Genomic DNA, 23,382 nt, shown 5'->3' with positions numbered 1-23,382 from the left:
GAAGTTTTATTTTGTTTCATTGACAGCAAACTGCAATGGCAAATATACGGGCGCAAATACCGGCCGCACAACAAATTACCTGTTGACATATTCTAGAGTCTAGACCAAAGCCGCAAATAAAACATTTAGACATTCGTATTTGAAAAATAAAAATGAATCAGAAAACAGAGACGGTATTGGAAGCCAATGGGATAGATTCAGCAAAGTTTGAAGATCCCGTTTGTTCAATATTATGCGGCCTAGGCGCTCAAAAATATATCGATGTGTTCAAGTGAGAGATCAATTATAAACACTTTTATGATGTATTTAACTAATTGCAATTCTTTCATGTCTCATTACTCTTATTTCAGAAAACAAAATATTGATCAATATGGCTTAACAGAATTATCAGATGAGGACCTAACTAGGCTGGGTATAGAGGAACCTGAAATTAGGAGACAACTTATTGAAAGGGCCAAATTAATTCCAGCCTATAAAGAATCTACAGTCAGCATGTAAGAGATGAACTTGCTATAAGATTTTCGGTTTCGCTTTCTGAATTCAGTATATCATTTTAATTTTATGAAATATAAGTAAGCGGTGCTCACTTATAGTCGTTGTTATTGAAAATAGACAAGACTTGTACCCAGCCATAATTTTATGTTTATTTGTTGAAGCAAGATTAGAAGCACCATTATACTACTGAATTAAAAGAACAAACAGACAAGGTAAAAAATAAATCTCAATCATTACCTTTCCTACATTTCTTTTACAGGGCACATCTAGGTCCTAAAGAAATAGTGGAAGTATTTGAAGAAAGTGCACTTCTGCTGCATAGAATACATTTAAGCATGGTTGCTAATAACTCAGTAATAACCAAAACAAAGAAAGTAGCAGACTGCTTGTTATACAAAGACAAGTATGCATCCAATGTTGCTCTCGCAACACTTACTGAAATGGTCAACATACTGAACTCTATGGAAAGCGCTGTGCACACACAGTTGAAGGTAATTAACTTATAAATAAAAAATAGTTAATATTTATTGGCCAGGAAATCATAAATAGGTTACAGTCTAAATAATACTTACATGTTAGAAACAATAATTATATCTTAGAATCTTTTTTCATTTTAGTTGAAGACGAAAGCTGGGGGCCACAACAAGAGGAAGAAAATCATGGTGGGCACAATTGGCAGTGCTGTAATTGCTATGTTAGCTGTATTGTTTACCAGGTCCCTGAAGGAACTTAACAAAATGTAGTTTTATGAGGCTCAAAACACCTACCTCCCCTAGCCTTAACGTAATTGTGTCCGCTCCAGTATTTGATAATGAAACAAAACTCAAAATATCACTGAAATGTGATTAGACTGTTACAATAAATAAATAAACCTAACAAAAAGTTCTTTAACTTTTCTAGTCCTATTTTTGGATCACAAGTTTTTGTTAGATGTATCACAATTGATGATATATATTTTAATAACGCATATTATTCATACATAAATATTTCTAGGTTGATCATCCCCAAGGTAAGCTATTTATTAGCTTTTGTGTTAATACAATGTAGCCGCTATGATGATGGTCACACTTAGTTCTAACCTGAGAAGAGGATACAACTAAGTTGTAATCTGTAGCCGGCTACTTGCGCCTTCGCTAGAACCGTATCCAGCTAAACCTTGATTTAGCCTAATTTCAGGCTTTAGCCGTACATACAGAGAGTCTAGGTTTGAGAAAGGATAGGCTACTTCTTATTCGGATGTCGGAAGTAGTTTCCTGAGGCACGTCATTTGGTCAGGTCGTGAGGTCACCACGCTAATGCGCTCTGCCTGCAAATTCATAATTTGCACGATCATCCAGCCGATACGAGTGCACACAAAGGCGCATAAAGGGTCAGCGCTAACCGGAAACTACATAACTACCCGAAATAAAATGTTTCCCAGTTTGTACAATAAATAAATCCAGATGAAGTGACCCAATTGTTTTGACCTCTCCAATTAAAAAGTGTAAGGTAAATGATGGTTCGGCAGGCAGGGCGGGCGTGACGTGACGCGCGGGGACAGGCGGCGCTCCGGAAGCGTTCGGGACCGCGCACGCCGGCCGGTAGCGGAGTCCCGCGCTCCCTGGACCGGCGATATCGTTATTGCGGCCGAGCGCGCCAATTGAAACGCGTGTCCGTTGCGCCCAATCGGGACGTGCCCTCTTCGACTTATTTCGGACTCCGAATTTTGTAATGTGTCATGAAATAATAAATATTTGTTCATGAAGTATTTGTGTAAAAATGAATAGATTTATATATTTTACGGTGATCGTTTTAGTAATAAAATGTACATGTGCACAAGAAATCTATGAAAAAGGTAAGAATTTGTAAAATTACGAAGTTTTTTTTAATACTACACAAGTGATGAATTAAGTCTTAGATATAAGTCCATAATAATATAATAGCTCAAGAAAAGCCTGTTTCGGATAGAAATAATAGGTAAATCAGATTAGGTTTAAACGTGGCGGTGTTTTCCGGCGGTACTATGTAGGTCCTTAGAATAAGTGACCTGTAAGCTTCCTTAACACTAGATACCCAACTTTTTATTTTATTATCTAATCTAATCTAAAAGTAAAGGCACTGAATCAGTGCCTTTACTTTTAGCAGATATATTATATGTTATAAACCTTCCTTCCTAAAATAAACACATAGGTACCTACCTACCTTATGGTAGATTAAATAAAAGATTTGTTAGATATCTATGCATAGTAGTAGTAATTAAATATAGGTACAAGATTAATAAGTTTATTATGATTATTAAATAACGTTGAATAGGTGTCAGTCAAGGCAATTCAGTAATTTTTAAGTATTAAGTAAGTAGGCAGAAGTTACAAACACACTTACAAAGTTTCGTGTGTAACTATGTAATAATACATCCTAGTAATAAGTAATAGGTACGGAATGTCTGTGTTAGTTACTTGCGCTAAACTTGGCAGTAAAATATGCACCTATTAGATACCTATATATCAAGATCACACATGTGTAACTTTTTATCCATTTGCGGGAAGCAGTTCCCCATAGTTGCGGGTGAAACCGTGGGCGGAAGTTAGTAGGTTCAGATATAATATTAGATAGGGTAAATACGCCAAATGTCGGCCCCCTTAGCGATTTTCTGATTGTGGTTCGCTATAGCACCGTCAGTTTCCAACGAAAGATAGTTTCTGATGCGGTTTTGGATAGTTTGATTAATCTATGTCATGTTTATAGGCATAATATTGATATTTCTACGAAAAGAAAAAAGTAATAAGGCTTAGATGCGTCGAGCACAGAAAAACCCTAAAGTCGGCCATTCACGGCCCAAGGTCGGTCGCGTTTTTTCCAAATGTCGGCCGGGTATAGGCTGTTTTAAATTAAGGCAGTGACAAATATTATTAACATGATTTATTTTAGCAGAATTATAATATAATACTAAGTATACATTTGTAATTGTATTTGTTTAATTTATAGTAAAATGTTTTTTTGTTTCCCCTAAACAAAAAAAGTCGTTTTCACGACCAACCATTTATATTTTTTAAGCTAATAAGAACGGTTTAATAGATAGCAAGTCCCAAACTATAAAGCTACCATAAACATGCCTACAAAACTGTCAACTCCTACATTTAAACTTAACTCCTTTACGATATAATGAATTATAATAAATAAATTATTTCATTTTGAGAAAATGAAAAAATATAAAAGTATTTTTTCATCAGCCTGTATAGTGGCGCTTGAATTTAGAGGCTGGTCGACATTACGATTATTTACGATTCTAATGTCGGCCCCTATTTCTTGTACCTTATTTCTCGAGATTCAACTAATATCACCCCGGCCGTTATTTGGCTATTAAACGTAAAAAACATCTATTTTCCTATAAGCTTTGCAAATTCTCTTGTTAAGCCAACGGAATTAGTACAATAGGAATTTATAAAATAGACTGCATTGGCTTTAAGTCGGCCACGGCCGAGACTCCGGTTTTAAGTCAAAACTGTTGTCCTAATGACGGCCTCCTATTTTTCCTTGAAAAATATACGCAAAACGCTGAAAAAATTATCTTAAAATATAGTAAAAATAACCCATTAGTGATAATCATGCTTAAAACAAAAATAAATAAATGTTGTATCGTTCTAATATCAATCCCCAAAATGTGAGTATTCTCTTCGAGTAAGCTACTTTACGTGCGAATTTAATGTTTCAACGGCGCAATCGCTACTGACGCTCAGTATGAGAAGATTAAGTGACAGAATCGGATATTAACGATTTGTACGTATAGAGTATAAACCAAGTTTGCAATTCGAGGAGCAAAACTAACACTTAATTACCTTTTGAATGAATGCAAGCTGAAAATGTACAGACGGCCGAAGTTTGGGGGGAGGCCGACATTTGGCATATTTACCCTACTTATTTCATAGCTGCTATGATCTTACATTACTTGCTTAGTTGTTTTTGCGGAAGAATTTTCGCTTTACGATATAATATGATGCACATCAAAATAATTGCATGCAATATCCTCAAAAACTATTGTGGACTCAAAAGCCTAGACAGATAACTTATCCTTTGTTTCGGCTGGCGGTCTTAGTTGAGGCTGTGGCGGGGCAGAGTGTCGAGCTACCATGCGACGTGTCTGCGGAGAAGCCTGACGATAAGCTCAATATACTGGCTTGGTACAAAAATGGTTCCACTACCGCATTCTACAGGTAACTGATTTGTTTTAAATTCATGTTACATAATTTTATATAGTTAGGTATTTAACGGTCCTGCCTTTGAATGTTCAACACAATTTGCAATAAAGAAGACATAGCTAACGCTTTGCCATTCTCGCTGGTATACCTACTTATCTCGTTTTTCTTAGGATAAATTTTAATAATCTATCTGCGAATGATTTATTTATTTGAATTACGTATTGTTAACTTGAGCCTAATTCGATCTTCTCCTTATGGTACTCTCCTCCGTCCTAATTCATTGTTCAAGCTAATGGAAATCAAGAATACATTTAGTGACTCAGTGATTGGTCTGTGTCACAGGACCTATGCTGTGTCACGGGTTCGAACTCGAAGGGGGTAAATAAGATTTGGGTTTTTTATGTGACTGGGTCGAACGGGTTATGAACAAGGGTCCTGTAGATTTTCTCAGCTAATTTTGTAAGAAATACCTACTATAACATCCAATGCATCAGCAGTCGTGACCTGCGCGGTGGAGATCAGAGTACGACATCGTCAGGCGGGCGCTACCGGCTGGTGACGGGCGACACCGAGGGACAGGACAAGCTGCAGATAGTCACCGTCAGACCCTCTGACGCGGGCGTCTATACTTGTCTCGCAGACTTCGCAGCCAGCCCTGCGCACAAAACGCACGTCCATCTTGCCGTTATCGGTAAGTTGCTATTTATTGCTGGGACTATCCAAGTATCGATAACCTCCGTATCGATGACGTTTGCCTTGCTAGGTTTTCCTTGGTTATTGAAACCGCTGTTTTGTTTAGCTACCAACTCCTTTGCCACGCACAGGCTGCAAACCATAATGAGTTTATCCATACAGTTCCCTTTTGAACTAATGGTTTACAAGTAGGTATTACATGCTTTGCAACGAAAGGTCATAGGTAGGACTTAAAAAAGGAATGATAGCAATTCTGAAATTAGCGTAACACACGTGAACTGTTAACGTCTTTATTCGCTGATCTTTGTGGCATGTGAGTGCAAATTGCTCATGCACTTAGCTGACTATAGGATCAATGTGAGCGTTATGACACAGGTAACTCCAGTGTCAGATGAATCATAGTGGATCATTATTCAACAAAACTGCCTTCATCAGTCAGCACCTAATTTCCTATATAGGGTTTAAGATTCGTCTTACGGGACTTCCCCCCGATAAGAACAAATAATAAGATCGACTAGCCTTGCAATAACTTATTGGCTTTATCTGCAAAAATATGTCAACAAGTCGGTGAAGGTTTGAAAAATATTTCTGTTTTTACATCATGCAAATAACGAACAAAGGCGTGTGTAACGAGCCGAACTGAAATTTACCTATCCCGCAGAATAGCGGCGGTTCAGTTAATTGGTCCGCGAGGCTAATGAGGAAGCTGACTGCGCCGGAACTGCTCGCTCCATTTATTAAACAATTGCGCGACGTAAACATTACATCATTAATAGCATAATAATTAGCTCGGTTACTGACATTACACTATTCTAAGAATAGACAGGATAGGGATCTATTCGTGTTATTTCTGCTTGTGTCAATTTTATGGACAGCATAATATTTTATGTATCGTGACTGCACATCCTTTAAATACAACTTGCGGGAAAATGTTTTTTGCAAAACTACTCATTGTTATTGGAATCGCTGCTGAAATCCTGTTTAATGTCTGCTATTTGCCGCGGTTTCACCCGCCATCAGGGGGACCTTTATCACGCTAAGTACCAACTAGGTATAAAGACTAGGAACAGTCTCCCTTTTTTCTCTCTGTTACATTGTATGTAGGTTTATCTCGCAAGCAATTTGCGTGTATTACGCTTAGTAACACCTTTAACGATCTTTTTCATTTTTATATTAATTTATATGCCAAGGTTAATTACCATGATGATGGTGATGATTAAGGCAATGACGTAAAGGAAAATGTCAGCTGGTTATGGGCTTATTAGTAATTTACCTACCCCACTAAATTTGTACAAGTTAGAAATTTGGTAAACAGTAAAAAATAACTTCGTCTTTTTATTTTATAAATCGTAGAGCCACCGCGCCATCTTTGGGTGGTGCATGAGAACGGCACTCAAGTGGCGAAGGCGAGCGCTGGCGTCAACACGAGTCAGAACGTGGGACCTTACTACGTGGGGAACACCGTCCAACTAGCCTGCGTCGCTTATGGAGGTAACACTTTAACAATGCAACTTTGTTCACACAAAGACCTCAGACAGAATGATCGACTTTAACCGTCTAGTATCTTCGATACCACTTGGTTTGACCGCAGTCAATGGGATGATTAATGCAAGCATGAATGAACGTGGAGCGATTGACTAATCTCCGCCTGCTCGAACTCTCAATGTGTTCAGGCATCAGTCAATTCAGCTATTATGCACTTAATCTGGACACCGATCTTAATAGGATGCTTCGTAATGAAGCTAACCTGTCGCTGTAAAACCTAATTGCATAATAAGGGCTACTTTACGTAATGTGGTTGGAAGGTTACAGAGTCACGAGTAACGGAATTTGCCCGTATTGATGCTTACCTCCCTAATTAGGATTACTTATTGAGGATTACTTCCCAATTAAACACCTGCACATTATTATAATTTGTTCTTCCATCATAACTTTTTAGGTAAACCGCTAGCGTCGCTATCATGGTGGACAGAGAAACGTTTTCTGAAGAACAATATAACTCCGCTATCGGAACACCGCGTGCGCGGCGACCTGATATACGGGCCCCTACAGCGAGAAGACCACGGCCGAGTCTTCACTTGTTTAGCCAAGAATAATGAGAAGACCCCGCCGCTGACTATAGATATAACGATAGACATGTACTGTAAGTACCATTTGGTATTGGGAGCACGAAATTTTTCCCTGCCCTTTTGGGTATTCCAATAAATCTTCAGCTAGATATCTGATATCTGCCTATCTAAATATTTGTTTATACACGACCCGTTTTTTCGTTTTCTGCAGTCTTTTGCACTTGTCCACCTAATTCTTTGTCATCCCCAGTACCCCCTGACCTGGTGTCAGTTCGAAGCGAGGCTCCGGACGCAGATGGTGCGATAGGGCGAGTGCGCGCGGGTGAAGCCCTATCGTTGCAGTGCCGCGTGCTGGGCGCTCGCCCCCTGCCGCCCATTATATGGAGGCTTTCCAACAACCAGCTACTTAACTTAGAGCAGAAAATTACTGTAAGTAACAAACGTAAATTAAAATGGATCTTTTAAGCTGTCTATATATGTATTTACATAGGTATGTTGAGTTATGCTTTTGATTTACTATTCTAAAGTAGCAGATTAATTTGTAGTAAGTAAGGCTAGGTGAAGCTCAATAAAATAACGGAGATACGATCGCCACGTGAATATGACCTATTCGCATTCACGTGTCAAAAGCCAGTGTTAAGATTCACGAATCTGCTCTAGGCAATCAACAAATTGTACTTTTCCGCTTTCGATTGCTAACGATGCCCAAATAATTGGTAGTCTTTCAGAAGTGTCCGAGTTATTTATAGAAGGGTATCATTATCATATTATAAAAAAGTTTGTAACAAAGTCATTTCACTTCACCGGTAAGGTTAATCAGGATAATTGAGGTAAATAATATTGTATCATAACAAATGACGGACGTTTAGATTGAGCCGTCCCAGCGGCTGGTCACCAGCGAGATCCAGCTGACGATAGACCGGAAATACGATGAGTCGGAGATCACGTGCTGTGCGCCTACGCATCGCCCCGGCGCTGATCAGTTTGTGTGTGCGCAACCACTACCCCTCACTGTGTTATGTGAGTATTCATGATAAAGATCTAGAATAGATGATCATTTAGTACTTAAAAATATATAAAAGAAAATTCATTTATTTCAGGTATGTACCCATAGAGTAAAAAGAGAGAGTGTAAAGTTATCTGAAGTTCATAATTAATTCTTAAAATTTGAATAATGTTTTCAGATCCACCAATATTAGAAATCGCTACAGAAGGGCATGAAATTAACAATAACACCATAGCTGTCGTTAAGGGTTCCAATTTGACACTAGCCTGCAACTACCAAGCCAATCCTGCTATTTATGAGCTGTTCTTTTTCCACAAGGTAATGTTTTTTTTAAGTTAGACTTTATATAGGTACACGTTCCTAGGTTCAAAATACATATAAATGTTTGTGTAAACCAATATTTGATTTCTAGGAAGACATGATAATGAACGCTGAAAAGGATGCAAAGGACACGATTCAGCCGGTTTTGGAACTGAAGAATATATCAGAAAGCGACGGGGGCGAGTACGCGTGCGTCGCCAATAATAACGAAGGCTCAACGTACAGTGATCCTATTAATGTCGACGTCACTTGTAAGTAACACTTATAGGATATTTGTTATTTCTGACCATTTCAGACTTAAAAAAAGGAGGTCTCGATATGTCTTTTATGTATGATTATGTACCTACGTTTGTATGTACACTTGGTTGAGTTGATTTTACAGACTGACATAGTCAGACTTAGGAGAAAGTTTTAGAGATAGGAGTGTATTATTGAAGTCGTTTTTTTTTTACATGTACCTGTTATGTAAAAATAACAACTTTAATATAATTAACTTTTTAATATTCAACTTTTTCATTTTCTATCTTTCACCCATTTCCTTAAAACACTTATCTTCATGTAAAACACAACTTGCAGATCCCGCTTACTGCGCCGACGAAACTTTAGCTGAATACGGTGTAGGCGAGAACGAAGGCATCAACATAACCTGTAACGTGAACGCTAACCCTGCGCCTACCTCGTACCGCTGGGTGCTGGTCAACGAGGCAGTTAATGTGAGCTCGCTGAAAAACCACCCGCATGATACGATTGAGACGGAAGAGAATACGCTGCTGTATCAACGGCCTAATGGGACTGCTTTCAGTAAGTTATTAGATATAGAATGGTATAAAAATATACTAAAATCTCAAATTCTATCAAAGAAGGCGTTGGTATGACAAATAAACCTTCACCGTCGTATCATCGTCGTCGTCGTCGTAACAGTGGTGTTAAAAAATACTGGCTTTTGTACCTACCATTACCAGACCATTTAGTAGTTTAGCCTAGTACTACCTACCTAGTAAGTTATCTAGTAAGCTGGTACTTTTTCAAGTCCTCGTTTTATAAGGTAGTCAAAGATGAATTTTAGCAATCAGTAACTTTATAAACTGACCGAACCTTTTTCCAGGTACAATATTCTGCTGGGGTCAAAACGATGTGCCCACCAAAGGGCTGGACCACAGTCCGTGCACCTTCCTCGTGACTGACGAGACTATACCGCGCCCCCCTACAAACTGCGAAGCTAAGAAGAACACAGAGAACGAAATTGTAGTCACCTGCGAGAAGGGCCACGATGGGGGATTACCTCAGGTAAGATTCCATTCGTAGAAACTAAGTTCATTTGTGACTGATCATCATCATCTCTCGAGCCTTTTCCCAACTATGTTTTAGGTCGGTTTCCACTCTAATCGGATGGGCTGAGTACCAGTGTTTTACAAGGAGCGACTACCTATCTGACCTCTTCGGCCTAATTACTCGGGCAATCCAATAACCCTTGATTAGACTGATACAGATCTGATTGATAACGTAGATTATTGAAGAAGACAAGAATAGGACTACAATTTAAAATGACCAATTCTATTACTTCTTCTTTCAGAAATTCAAATTCATCGTAGAAGCATTAGATACGGAAGAGCAGCTGGTATCAATAATAGCTTTGGAGCCGACATTTATGATTCAAGAGCCGAGCCACGAGACCTACAAGTTTAATATCATCGCTTTCAACGATAAAGGGGACAGCCAAGTCGTTGTGATTGACAAGGACAGTATAATCAGTGAAGAAATAAGTACGTAATTTTACTAGACTTAAGACTTTTTGTATTTGTGATTTCTATGACACTACATACAGCCTGATTGAGAAGGATCACTTTACGTTATACGTAGGCCCCTTGACTCCCTCTAGTCCTAAGACAACTTTAGGCGATGATTCCATAGAAATTGCTACTACTGTCGTTAACCATCACCAACTTATATCAAAGCAACTGAACTTTAATGTTTATTGCCAATTTGGTTTTTGTATCAAAACCATAGTTGTAACTTACCAACCATTCTAATTTGGCTGCCTTGGTCTTTCTAGTGTTAACATTTTTGTTCCAGTTCCATCAGTGACGTCGAGCAGCGTGAAGAACATCACGAGTTTGGCGCTGGCGCTGTGCGGCGGGGTGGCGCTGGTGGCGCTGGCGGCGTGCGGCCTCGTGCTGTGCACCTACGAGCGCAGCTCCCGCCTCGACCTGCCGCACGGCATGTCCGACCCGCCGCTCTGCGCTTACAATACTGAAGGTTGATGTTTGATTTGAATCTGGCTATCTCTTGCATACGATAAACCACTATCTGTCCCAGCTTCATGGCGTTCCACATTGAGGATAAACCCGCATAAAAATCAGGTATATAGTTTGAAAAAAGGGTGTCGGTTCGAGTCGAGTGCGTGGGTATCCAGCGAAAAAATATAGACCTTAAAGATTACATAAAAACATGTATTCCAGAATCAAACTGCGAGACATACCACGACAGCGACGAAGGCAGCGAGTGCAACGTTCGACGGACGGACTCCTTCCGTCGGGCTGTATCACGTCACCCTTCGAAGAACTTCGACGTGCGACGGACGAGCTCGTTCCACTCCGCGCGATACATGCACGACATGGCCGAACAAGATGCCGTCAAGTGCGATGTGCCCAGACATAATACCTGCAGGGTGCACTCACTGCAAAATATCAGCAGGAAGAGGGAAATGGACGCTCTGTGCGATCATCTAGTTTTGCATCTACCGCCTGAAACTAATTATAACGTGCCTAGACCGGTAAGGATACGCGTCACTCGCAGTTACCAGGTTTTCATATAACATAGGTTTAATTAGTTATTTACGTAAATTTTTATCGTATTTCCCAGATGAACACATTCTACACGATGCCTAGAAAAATGCGGCACAAACTTGCAAAGGAACTGAGTGACGAGACTTCGGAAATTACGCAAACGTCCGACGGATTCTCCCTGCCGCCTCCTCCGGACGAATTCGGTACTTACCGCGCAGGAACCAAAATAAAAGATATGCCCACTAAGTCAGCACCTACTTACACTACAGTCATAAGGAAGAACTCCGTAGGAAGAGATCCTACTAAGCATCAGTACAATAATACAGTTACGTCTCCAATGAATACAGTGGGTTTGCCCACGATCAGCGGAGCGCAGCACAGCGGAGTGTACTCTTACCCGGACGACGAACATCATACAGGCCATCAGGTAAATACGAACCCTTTCGATGAAGACTCTTCATAGTTCAGCCATTATTCATTTATCATTAATATCAAACTTTTGTTAATTTAAAGGACACGCTGAGTACTACTGGCGGTTTCCAAACTTATTTCACCCCTAGGGAATCTGGATTGTAAATATTAAATAGAATATTTTGATTTAATTTACGCCCGATATACTTATTAGATCTCATTAAGCATTTCACGTACCACCACGAGGTACAAAATCAAACTCAGAATCGTTCTCAAATTATCATCGTTTATTTACAAAAATAGAAACCATTTTCATAGTGCCTTTCGATGCATAATCACTTATATTTTTATAATTATGCACATGATTCAACATATTTGTACATTTGACATAATTTGATGAGGAGAATGTTTGATGTCACTGCCATTGCAAAGATTATGTTAACAGACAATAGTTTATTATATTAGCAAATTATATAATTAATTATAATTACTGTATGACTTTTTGTATGTTTAGTAAATTATGGAAATATAAAATTTTATGTCAGTCAATCAATATTTTGTTTCTTTTTTTTACGGAAATCCTTTTAATTTAGCACAAACAACAATTGATGGTTTTAACAATTTCGATTAATGTTTAAACAAAAACATAAAATTGATCAATATGAAGCGAGTAATAATCAGATATTCTATAAGACGTTGTATTAAGTGCACGTGTATAAACTTAATACCAACTGAATAAACTTACGCTAAAATTATAACTAGTTTCAATCCATGCGGTCTAGATGCGCCTGCGCCACGGAGAGACGATCTATAAGGCGTTGAGTGTTCGGTCGGGCCTGGAACAAAACAATTAGTACAAATTAGATGCCTTATTTGATATGTATGAATAATAAATGGAACCGTATGTATGGATAACCGTATTATCCGAATGATTTTATTAATTAACACACTCTATTCTTCCTATTTTTGAGTTATTCGTTATTCCCGAATAATAAATTCGTAATTCATCATAAAAATACGATTTATAAAACACTTAAACAAATATATAGAAGTTAACCTAACAGTGGTTGAAATATGATAACAGGTAGTTAGCCCATGTAAAAGAGTATATAAAAAAAATTGGCACGCTCTTACTCATGTCCTTTTGATGGTAATATAGCAATCGTGAAAACCTTTTCAAGATACATTCGACTATCGTAGGTGGGCCGTCTTTTTTTGCTAAAGAGTGTAATCCCTACTAATATTATAAATGCGAAAGTAACTCTGTCTGTTACGCTTTCACGTCTAAACCATTGAACTGATTTTAATAACATTTGGTACAGAGACAGAGTTGACTTCGAGAAAGAACATAGGATGGGTTTTATCCCGGATTTTTGAAGAATTCTCTTGGAAACGCGATATAACCGAACTATACGCGGGCGAAGCCGCGGGCGGAAGCTAGTTACTAAAAAGCTAAGCAGTATTGTACCTGTAACGCGGAGAGCGCGGCCTCGTGCAGGTCCTTGCATCTCGCTAGAGCTCGGCGGCGCAGTGCTGGCGGTAGAGGCGCGAGGTCTGCGCGGGCGCTCTCGAGCAGCAGCGCGGCGGCGCGGCACACGTGCGACTCGTCGCCGCAGCCCAGCCACACGCGCTCGTTCACGCTCACCAGCCTGTTACGTAGCATATGTTTATGTTTATCGAAAGAATTTTGTACATGATGAGGAGACTTGAAAAAAGTGTGTACGGAACCAGTTGTACATACATGCTGTGGGTAAAACATATGTGTAATAGGTATAAATAAAAAAAGGTGTGTATAGAACAGTCTTCAAATCGTAAAAGGAATCGTGTCAATACATATGTTACTGATCTGATACATCTGATATGAAACAAGTTTTCATAATCGTTATTCAAAATCAGCTACAATATAGAAACAAGTGATACTCACTTGATATAGATGTCAAGGACTTGCTCCAACGACACACCAATATTTAAAATTGTTCTAAACACCATCCCTCGATCCGCTTGAAGCTTACAGCTCATTATCTCCAGTTGACGTACAATGAAATCTAAGGAAAAAGTCACTCAATTATTGTAATGAAAAACATTGAATATACATATTTCTTACAACATAATTAAATAAGGCGCTAGTAAATAGGAAAAGGCCCAGTTTCACTGGTTATCGATAGTGTCAGTTAGTTATCTGATTTTTGTACTATCTGTCAGATAAAGTCTCCTTAAAATTTCTGCCAGATATTGCTGACCTGACCTGTGAAATCCTACTTATATTATAAATGTGAAAGTTTGTGAGAATGTATGGAAGTATGTTTGTTATTCAATCACGCAAAAACGGCTGAACCGATTTGATTGAAATTTGGTACATAGATAGGTGATACCTTGGATTAACACATAGGCTACTTTTTATCAACACACCACGTGGCGAAGCCGCTGGCGGAAGCTAGTTAACCATAATTGACGTAAATAACTCACATAATGGGAAACAATGTCCCGTGTTCACGTATTCCCGACCAAGAGAAGTGAGCTTGCTGAGTACGGAGGCCAGTCTCTCGTCAGGTGTGGGCAGGTTCCTAGCGGCTGCCTCAGCTTCGGCGAGGATGTTGCTCCAAATGTTCTCAACTAACAGAGCGTCGTTGTGACCAGAACATTGTACGATTGCGAGCTTGCACTCCCACAGGTTGTAGCGGTCCGCGTATTCTTCATACAGCTAGAATAATTTGAATAAAGTTAGCACATAGATACATGGACAAAATAAACACTAAATATGTATTTCCCGGAAAGGTAATTAACTTTCGGGTCATTATTTTGTGTTGATGTAGTTATCACATTTTCTAAATCCTAAAATGATATGATCTCAACTTTTAATCGGAGAGGTGATTATAGTAAAAGGAATAGCAGTATTTGCGTTGAAGTATCTAAGAGAAAGTAGTAGTGTACTTTCAAACCACGTGTAGGATCACAGGCTGAGACTAGAGTATTTACTTACCAAAAATGCTATTGCGGCTGTAGGACTAATTTAGATTAGATGAATCGCCTTTGACGTGCAACATTACCTGAAAGTCATGATTAGGTTGTAGTGTACCTGCGTGATCTCGAGCAGCTCGTCGTCGAGGCGCTGCATGACGGCGGGCGGCGGCTGGCGCGGCGGCGGCAGCGCGGCGGCGGCGGCGCGCACCAGCTGCTGCACGCGCGCCACCTCGGCCGCCTCCTCCAGGCGCCGCAGCAGCTCGCCGCCGCCCGCGCCCGCGCCGCGCACGCACACCACGCCCGCGCACACCCACGCCATGCGCGCCGATAGCGTCGCGCCCGAACTGCACACATACAACATGTTGCTACATATACCACCTCAAATCTTTGGCGCTCGGCGGAAGTAGCTTTGCGCATCGTATCGTGCGCAGATCATTGCAAAAGCTTAACGAGGCTTTGAAGGACAGTAACAATGTAGACACTTATTACCATGGCAAATTGATTTTATGGCTGGGGGTTTCACGGCCACAACGTCTGGAAGTCTTATGGACCTCCTGGTAGTAGTAACAACTACAAAGACCGATCTTACAAATAATTACACATCCTGAAAACCTCTGACATAAAAGTGATATCAATCCGACATCTTTCATATTACCATTCACAAACTAACATAACCACATTTGTTTGTATCAACAAGCTGTCTAAGCCCGCACTTACCCAGGTCTAGTAGCGAGTCCTTCCAGAACGTTCGCAGCCGCTAGATGGTCGCCGCTCTTCTCCAGCACCTTCCACAGCAAGTCGAGTAGATGCAGCGCGGCGGGCGGCGCGGCTGACCGCGCGGCGGCTTGTAAGTATGTACGTAACGAAGCGGGCGGCGCCGTGCCCAGGGACAAAAGCTCTGAAATAATACATATTGTTAGCTGCCAGTGGTTACGACCATAGATACTCCGCCATTCAGCCGAGCTGTTTGGAGGATTCTTTTTTCGAAAATCATTGTGACAAGATATGTTACAATTTGACAGGAATACGATTTTGGCGCGCTTTTTATCAATTTGAGTTAATTTTCATATTGAAACTATTTCTTGTTATTTCCTTGTTAAATAAAGCTGCATCTGGTTCTTAAAAATATTATATTTTTCTATAATATTTAGCCACGAAAACATAAATACTAAAATTTAAGTATCTGATAACGGGCAAATGATCAAGCTAGAACAGAACAATAACGGAATAATTGGAAACTATACGATATTTCAAGATGGTTGATCTAATAAAATGATTGTATAGGTAATGAGTATGAACATACCTGATCCTAGGTGCTTAGAAACCAGCCACTCGTATACTGCGACGTGAAGGAGTTCGTCATCTCGAGAAAGACACTCCCAAACTAGTTTCCTTCCCTGTAAATAAGTATAAATATGTAACATCCAGTTATCTATACTAATATAATGAAGAGGATATTTTTTTGTCTGTTTAAAGGCTCCGAAAGTTCTGAATCTAATTGATTTAAATTCTAATTGAAACATTATTTCACTGTTGGAAAGCTAGGCTATCCCCAAGTCACATAGGCTACATATTTTGTACGGGAAGAAGTTACAAAAATCAAATAGTTAATAATTATATTACCTGATAGTTAGCGTCAGCAGGAGACATAGTAAGTATGTTATCATTGTTTGGCTGTGAGCGCAAAGGCGCAGGTTCGCTCGTTGAAGCCTCTGCACTGCGCTCGTACAAGCGCTCTAAAGCAGAGCATACTTCCCGGTAAATTTCCATTCTGAAATACCAAAAGTCGGAAGATAAACTTACATTTTGCTTGGATATCTAAACAAATTAATTAATCTAAACAAATTAGATCATTAAGCCAACGATGAGCTTGATATTTAACACACAAAATAATTCATCACGCCAAAGATGAGCTTGATATTTAACACACAAAATAGCTTAATTTTGATGACGAAAGATTTAGTTTTAGATTTCTACTAAAAATCTAGGTGTAGCATAACCAGGAATATGCTGACCGCAAAATTTGCAAACCACATTAACAAAAATAAAAAAAACAATAACAAAATATATCGTATCTTGACAACCATAGTCAGCCAATTAAAGACTAATGATTATAATGAAAAGTGGCCATCTCCCTACCTTCTATAATAAATAAAGTGTCCCTCCCTATCCTGCGAGGGCTGGTCGCTCTTATAGTAATGCACAGCTTTGTCCTGCGGGTCCAGCTTCGATGCACAAGCGACGCACAACTCCACCACGCCCGAGTAAAAACCGGCTGATACCAGTTTCGAGCAAACTAATGGCAGATTCACGTTCGGTGCTACATCCTTTAATAAAACGACATGGTTTAGTATGTATGTTTAAAATATTTTACGATACATGATGCTTGAGTATTTTTGTACATACTTTGCATAATTTCAGCGCATGCTGCAGCATTTCTTCCCTTTCAGCTGGATTCTTCTGATGTTTTGCAAATATTAGCAGTTCATTCGCCTGAAATAATAAGTTATTGATATAATTGCCACTGAAATATATGATTTTTTTGTATTATTTAAATTAATAACAAAATGTCTTCATACCTTGGAACAAGTCGCGTCTTCTTGTCTATACAATGTGGGGCAGAGCTGTCTCAGTTTTTGTGAGATGCCGTCAACGGAGGCGTTGTCTCTCAAATATCCGGCGACTAGAGACCCGAGGAGCAAGCACGCTACCTCTTGTCCACCTACCAGTAATTCTCTGGAGAACAATACATATATTTAGTTTTAAAGTGTTAGTAAAGTCAATATAACAGTTCACTGTTCTTGGATATGTTACTAATATTGTGTGTAAAAACTATTGTTACCTATAACTAGCAGCCTGCAACGCGTTCTGTTGTTCAGGCGGAAGACTAGCGGCGATCACGTGGAACTGATGCTCACAGAGCACTTTCCATAAACTTAACATTTCTATCGCCATTGCTGTAAAGAAAACACGACTTATAGATCTATCTAGTGATATAAAAATTACCCAAAAAAACTTGTCAAAAAAACTTGATCAGAAGAAATATGTGAAGTATAGGTAAAACTTACTAATAAATAATTTAAGAGCCTGTAGGGAGGCGTGCTCATCGGAATGCGGAGGCGCGAGTGTTCTTTGCATGAACGCAGCAACGCGCTGCAACTTCTGAACTATGTAGGCGCAGTCTTCGCCGGTCACTTTGCTACTCATCTGTATTTAAAACATTATAAATGTTAAGAATTTGGATTTACCTCCCCGCTCAGAGACATTTAAGGCTCGAGCAGACCGGATGCGTATGCGTAACCACGTCGTAGTCACGCGCGTAGTTACGGCGTAACCATGAGTTGTAATGTATGGAAATGTATGAGACAGGCCACACCGCTTGCGTAACGACGCGCGTGTCTACGTTACGCAAGCGGTGTGGCCTGTCTCATACATTTCCATACATTACAACTCATGGTTACGCCGTAACTAAGCGCGTGACTACGCTTACGTCTACGCATAAGCATCCTGTCTGCTGGAGCCTTAAATGATTACTTAAGTCACTCCTTAGTGACGGAATGTCATACAAATCCTTCACTAAGGAATGGCTTAAGTAACCATTAAATGTCTCTGAGTGGAGAGGTTAATATAAGTATTTATAAGGCGATTTTATTAAGTCACTTACAAATTCTTTACGATCAGCTGACTTCTCAGTAGTCACACATTTCAAGCCCCAAATGGGAGCCAAGATTCTGCCAATGTAGATGTAAAGCCCATTATGTTTCGCGCTATATTCTATCTGCATCGGGAAGTTCGGGTCTCTCTGCTGCTGACTCATATTGCCCACAAAGGACGACTGGTTGAAACCGGGGCTCAACATGCTCTGATGGAATGGTGATTGAGGAGGCATCATGGTCTGATTCGGTGATCCAGGGAAGGATTGGTTCATAGGGCCTGCCTGGTACGACTGGTTCAGTTTCCCTTGTTGTATTTGACCTTGGGGTCCCCTCATAGACATCGGGGTTGACATTTGGCGCGGCGAAAACTTGGGCGAATCTGTGAATGGCAAGTTATAAGTAAAAAAAATATCTAAATAATGGTACTAGCGACCCGTCCCGGCTCCGCACGGGATAACAGTATTTCCCCACTATTTAATGGATGTCATTGTACATATAAACCTTCCTCTTAAACACACTCTATCTGATAAAAAAAACCGCATGAAAATCAGTTGCGTATTTTTGAAGAGTTAAACGTACAAAGAGACATAGGGAAAAAGCGACTTTGTTTTATACTATGTAGTGATTTAAGTCCAATATAATTATTTCTACTTACTTATAGTAGAAGGCATTTGCGAAGGCTGTTGGAACATAGGTGTCGGCGCCAGCTGGCTGCCGTACAGGAAGAAGGCCCGCGTCGCCCACTCGCTGATGGACAGGTCGCCACTGGTGACGTCTTCGCAAGCTAAGAACAACGCGCATGCACACGCTTGCTCTACACTGTACAACTGGAAAATGAGGACAATGTTATAAAAATTGTATCGTATATCGACATTGTATTCGACTGAATACCGTATATCTATGAAATGCAAGAAAAAATCATTGTGTCAATCATCAATCTTAATTATATTCTCTTGACGTTAAAAAAGTGCTGGTGTGCAGCCAAGTTTGAATAAATGATTTTTGTTTTTTTTTTTTCTGTTGCCTAATATACCAAAAATCGAAGTCCCTTGCCGGATATTGGGTTTTTGGCATACTATTCTTTGCAAGTGTATATAAAATTCAGGCATACATGGAAGAAGTCTTTAACAGGATGAGCTTCAGGTCCTCTACAGTCGCGCAGTAGAGCTCGCAGTAGGTCGGGCGCCGCTCCTGCTTCCACTATGCAGGCACCTGCCCCCGTCACTACAGCCCAGCGCGATACGCTCCACACCTCTGACAAATAGAAAATTATTGATAATAAAAACAAATATAAAACTCGTTTGAAAATAAACTATCAGCCATGGAAAATAAAATTACCATGGCTGTCATAAATAAGCCTTTTTTCGCATTAAAAAATAAATTATAACACATCACGTAAATTAACCCTTTCGGTACAACATAATTCCTTGATGGTTAAATTTATTCCAAGCTTCTTGGCAATTGAAGGACGATTATAGAGGCCAAGACCCACAAAGAGTTGAAGAGTCAAGGGAAAAAAAGGTAGAATTTATTTTATACAATGGCGGAATCAACGCCTTGGGCAGTGCTACCTTACCTTTCTTAGTAAGCATAGCTGGCGACAGATGCTTGGAGTGATGATGAGGCAGCGCCGTGAGTGCCCACGCCGGGCCGTCCAGCGCCAGCAGTGTGTGTGACTCGCTGAAGGTGGCCGAGGATGCCAACACTCGCGACAGGCACCACAGCGTCTCCGCCTCGCCACCGCCACCCGCCGAGCACACCATTACTAACGAACCTGGGAAATTACAATTCATCAATAAGAGATTTATTATAAATGCGAAAATGTATGTTTGTTCTTTCAAAAAAAAGCTGCTGAATGGATTATGATGAAACTTGCCGGTTCCTGATGTTATATGTATATCAGAATAACATATTGACTTTCATAATTTTTCATCTGGGAGCAAAAGCAGTTAAACTGAAGAAGTAGGCAATGGCGAAAACTAGTGAAAAATATTTTTACATACACACATAAAACATTAATCATATTTTGTAGTCATCAAAGAGCAGAATTGTCTTACCATTTTCGTAAACTGCACTATGTACTTGTTTGGGCTTCAATACTGATGAGTTAGGAGTGAATCCAGGCGGTAGACGTACATGCAGCAATGTCAGGTACAGTGGCCTTTGCGTGTTACCATGACTTAGACTGGAATTATAAAGGAACATATTAGAAGGTATAATTAAAATCAATCAAATAATAAATATAGTATTTCAGGGTTACAATAAATAGCATAATTTACTGAAAATTTTACTTACTCTGCACTTCCAGTAGTGAAATACAGTCGAGCTCCAGTCTGAGTACAAGCCACTAAATTCAGGTGATCTGATTCTGATTGCTCAACTGCTGATATTGACACAACTGGCTTGAAGTTGCTGGGTTCCAGTGTTCTAAAATATAATGTATTATATAAGAAATTAATAAAAACATAATCATCCAACGTAAAGTTACTTATCTTATTTTTAAGTAGGACACAACATTTTTAAAGTGAACTGTTAGATAAGCAAACAAGTTCTTTTTCAATTTGATCATTATAATAAATTGTATTGTTATATGTTTCTGTTGACTTACTTGACAATATCAAAAGCTGATGAAACAATTTTCCCCTGTGTGAGTCTCACAACCCTGCTCAGGCCTTCTCCATCGGCACCCAAGTCAAATACTTCTATACATCCCTTTTCACTTAATGTGTACAGAATATGTCTTGAATTATCTACTTCAATCTTAACTATAGGGTCCTCGTCATACAAGGCCGCACTGAGGAACGTTGGCATAAGGAATGATAGTGTACTTGTAGAATGATTAACTTTCTTACAATGTTTTCCAAACCACCCTAGTTGTGCCTGAAAACAATTTGTATAGTGTTTTGATATAAATTAGTTTCTTTTTTTAAGGCAGATGCAGAATAGCTCTGAAAAATAAGTGTGCAAACATTATAACATCAAATCAAGACCTTCAAACAGGGATATCATACCTGGTATGTGATTTCATACAGACATCCATCCTTGCCGCCCATGAAAATTCTACCATTGGCAGTTGATTTGACACACATCATAGATATACCATCGGTCGGCAACACAAACACAGGCTCTGGCACTAGATGTATCTCTTGCAATTCTCCTGAACCATCATTTTTACTAGAAGAAAAAGTTACCCCTGAAATAAAAACAGAATTCAAACACTAGATCTTATGAGATTGAATTATAAATAGAGTGACTTGCGATTTCTATGTGTGAAATACTAATTAAATATTCTTGTATACCCACAACTAAAAAAAAATATCTTACCTAAGACTACTATTTCAACAGTGGTTGTGAGGACTAATAAATATTTAACAAAGTTTTGGAACACTCCAGCCTTGGGCTTGACCAAGCCGACGCTGACAATAGTTTCTCCCAGTCCATCAAAATATGCTACATCACTGCCGTGTTCAAATGCCCACACATATATGTTGCTATCTATTGCCAGCCAAACTCTGCTGATTTCTGGAAACACTCCCATAAGGCAGTGGCATTGCATATCTGTAGTTATGTATAAGGATAATAAAGTAGTATTATGACAAATATATTTTTCACTGATTTTAGGAAAATGTCTTAAATAAATAATTATGTTTATTGATATTCGCAAGCTATGAACTCATTTATTTAACTTCCGCACCCTTGGGGATCAAGGCAGTGACATCAATTAACATAAAACAAACCAAGAATAGGTTAAAATTTGATGTTATGAAAAGGATACGGGCAAAGTGTTCCATAATTTCGGGTGGCAGTGGAACTTTATTTAATATCTTCAATTGCGACAAGCTGGGATGATTTACTAGGGCAGCTAGGTTTCTGTAGTCTCCTGCATTTAGACCACTGCATGTTGGAATCCTTTGAGAGGCTATTCCAGTTATCTAAAAAACAATAACAATCATATGAATGAATTATAGGTCAGATTAATAGAAAATCATGCAATTGTATTATAAATTAACATGCCATTTGTTAGAAATGAGTCAACAAACCTCTAAAAACGAAGGGCGCGAATTATCAGCACTGATATACCGGTCTAGAGTGCAACCCGCCAACTCCAATGATTCTAATTGCATTTTGGTACCGTCCACCACACGTGTTGTGTCAATACTATTGTTTATTACACTTGGCATCTAAAAAGAACATTATAAAACAATACACAAAATGAACAAAGTTTGGACTAGTTTTGTACGATTTTCATATTACTTTTTAGGTTAGATTATCTGTCATAAATGACACTTTTATACCTTAAAATATTGTCCACAAAAATCACTAAATAAGTTGAATATATTTTAAATTGATAAATACGAAACTGAATTTATGAACCCCACAAGCCGCATATAAAAGCTAAAAAAGTGGCAGGCATCACAATAACAAATAAAAGAAGCTAGTTCAAAGCAGCGCGACGGTTAGCTGAAGATCAATGCTGCCAGTTAAAAAAACGAAATATGCGTTTGGATACACAAGCCATATTTAGTTTGGGTTGTAAGTAACTGATGCATTTTAAGTTTAAGCACTCCTTTTTTATACAGAATGCTTTTTTTCCCAAATTATAGAATAAAAATCCAAGTAGTTAGTTTGGGTGTATTCCCAGGTTTTTCTACAGTCTGGCAAGACTGCGCATAAAGCAGTTCCCCGTACTGTAAAATCTAGTGCACTTAGGGTGCATCTACACCCTGCAACCTGCGCGTGTGAGGAATGAGCGCAGGTTATATGCATTTTAAAAACGTGAGGGTCCAGTGCATGTACCAATAAAAATAC

The 23,382-nt window shown here is 39.2% G+C and overlaps 3 protein-coding genes across 3 annotated transcripts; 2 read left to right on the top strand and 1 right to left on the bottom strand.

The window, feature by feature from the left end:
* The first annotated feature begins 6 nt into the window (after positions 1 to 6).
* LOC110369944 (uncharacterized) lies at positions 7 to 1,376 on the top strand. The gene is made up of 4 exons (XM_021325601.3): positions 7 to 271; positions 351 to 494; positions 755 to 986; positions 1,113 to 1,376. The coding sequence occupies exons 1-4, from the start codon at positions 153 to 155 to the stop codon at positions 1,236 to 1,238; spliced, it is 621 nt and encodes a 206-aa protein (XP_021181276.2). The 5' UTR covers positions 7 to 152; the 3' UTR covers positions 1,239 to 1,376.
* Positions 1,377 to 1,677: 301 nt separating this feature from the next.
* On the top strand, positions 1,678 to 12,509 carry LOC110369909 (neural cell adhesion molecule 2). Its single transcript, XM_049839639.2, has 16 exons — positions 1,678 to 2,329; positions 4,568 to 4,685; positions 5,168 to 5,361; positions 6,717 to 6,854; positions 7,303 to 7,506; positions 7,683 to 7,861; positions 8,302 to 8,452; positions 8,617 to 8,756; positions 8,851 to 9,010; positions 9,336 to 9,560; positions 9,865 to 10,046; positions 10,333 to 10,522; positions 10,833 to 11,015; positions 11,219 to 11,532; positions 11,622 to 11,972; positions 12,059 to 12,509. Exons 1-16 carry the CDS (start codon positions 2,254 to 2,256, stop codon positions 12,119 to 12,121), a joined length of 2,868 nt encoding a protein of 955 aa, XP_049695596.2. The 5' UTR covers positions 1,678 to 2,253; the 3' UTR covers positions 12,122 to 12,509.
* On the bottom strand, positions 12,223 to 23,059 carry LOC110370024 (nuclear pore complex protein Nup154). The gene is made up of 25 exons (XM_064036076.1): positions 22,869 to 23,059; positions 22,614 to 22,754; positions 22,349 to 22,505; positions 21,898 to 22,131; positions 21,585 to 21,766; positions 21,182 to 21,453; positions 20,869 to 21,000; positions 20,631 to 20,758; positions 20,150 to 20,347; positions 19,685 to 19,827; positions 19,229 to 19,400; positions 18,582 to 18,952; positions 17,986 to 18,124; positions 17,760 to 17,874; positions 17,497 to 17,653; positions 17,324 to 17,410; positions 17,057 to 17,244; positions 16,541 to 16,688; positions 16,221 to 16,314; positions 15,635 to 15,815; positions 15,033 to 15,261; positions 14,423 to 14,657; positions 13,881 to 14,001; positions 13,425 to 13,605; positions 12,223 to 12,792 (listed from the first exon to the last, which is right to left on the bottom strand). The coding sequence occupies exons 2-25, from the start codon at positions 22,752 to 22,754 to the stop codon at positions 12,721 to 12,723; spliced, it is 4,077 nt and encodes a 1,358-aa protein (XP_063892146.1). The 5' UTR covers positions 22,869 to 23,059; the 3' UTR covers positions 12,223 to 12,720.
* Positions 23,060 to 23,382: the final 323 nt, after the last annotated feature.

The sequence above is a fragment of the Helicoverpa armigera genome, chromosome 9 (genome assembly GCF_030705265.1).
Source record: "Helicoverpa armigera isolate CAAS_96S chromosome 9, ASM3070526v1, whole genome shotgun sequence".
NCBI classification, from domain to species: Eukaryota; Metazoa; Arthropoda; class Insecta; order Lepidoptera; family Noctuidae; genus Helicoverpa; species Helicoverpa armigera.
Note: the sequence above shows the minus strand (reverse complement) of the source record. Positions and strands in the feature narration are given on the sequence as shown.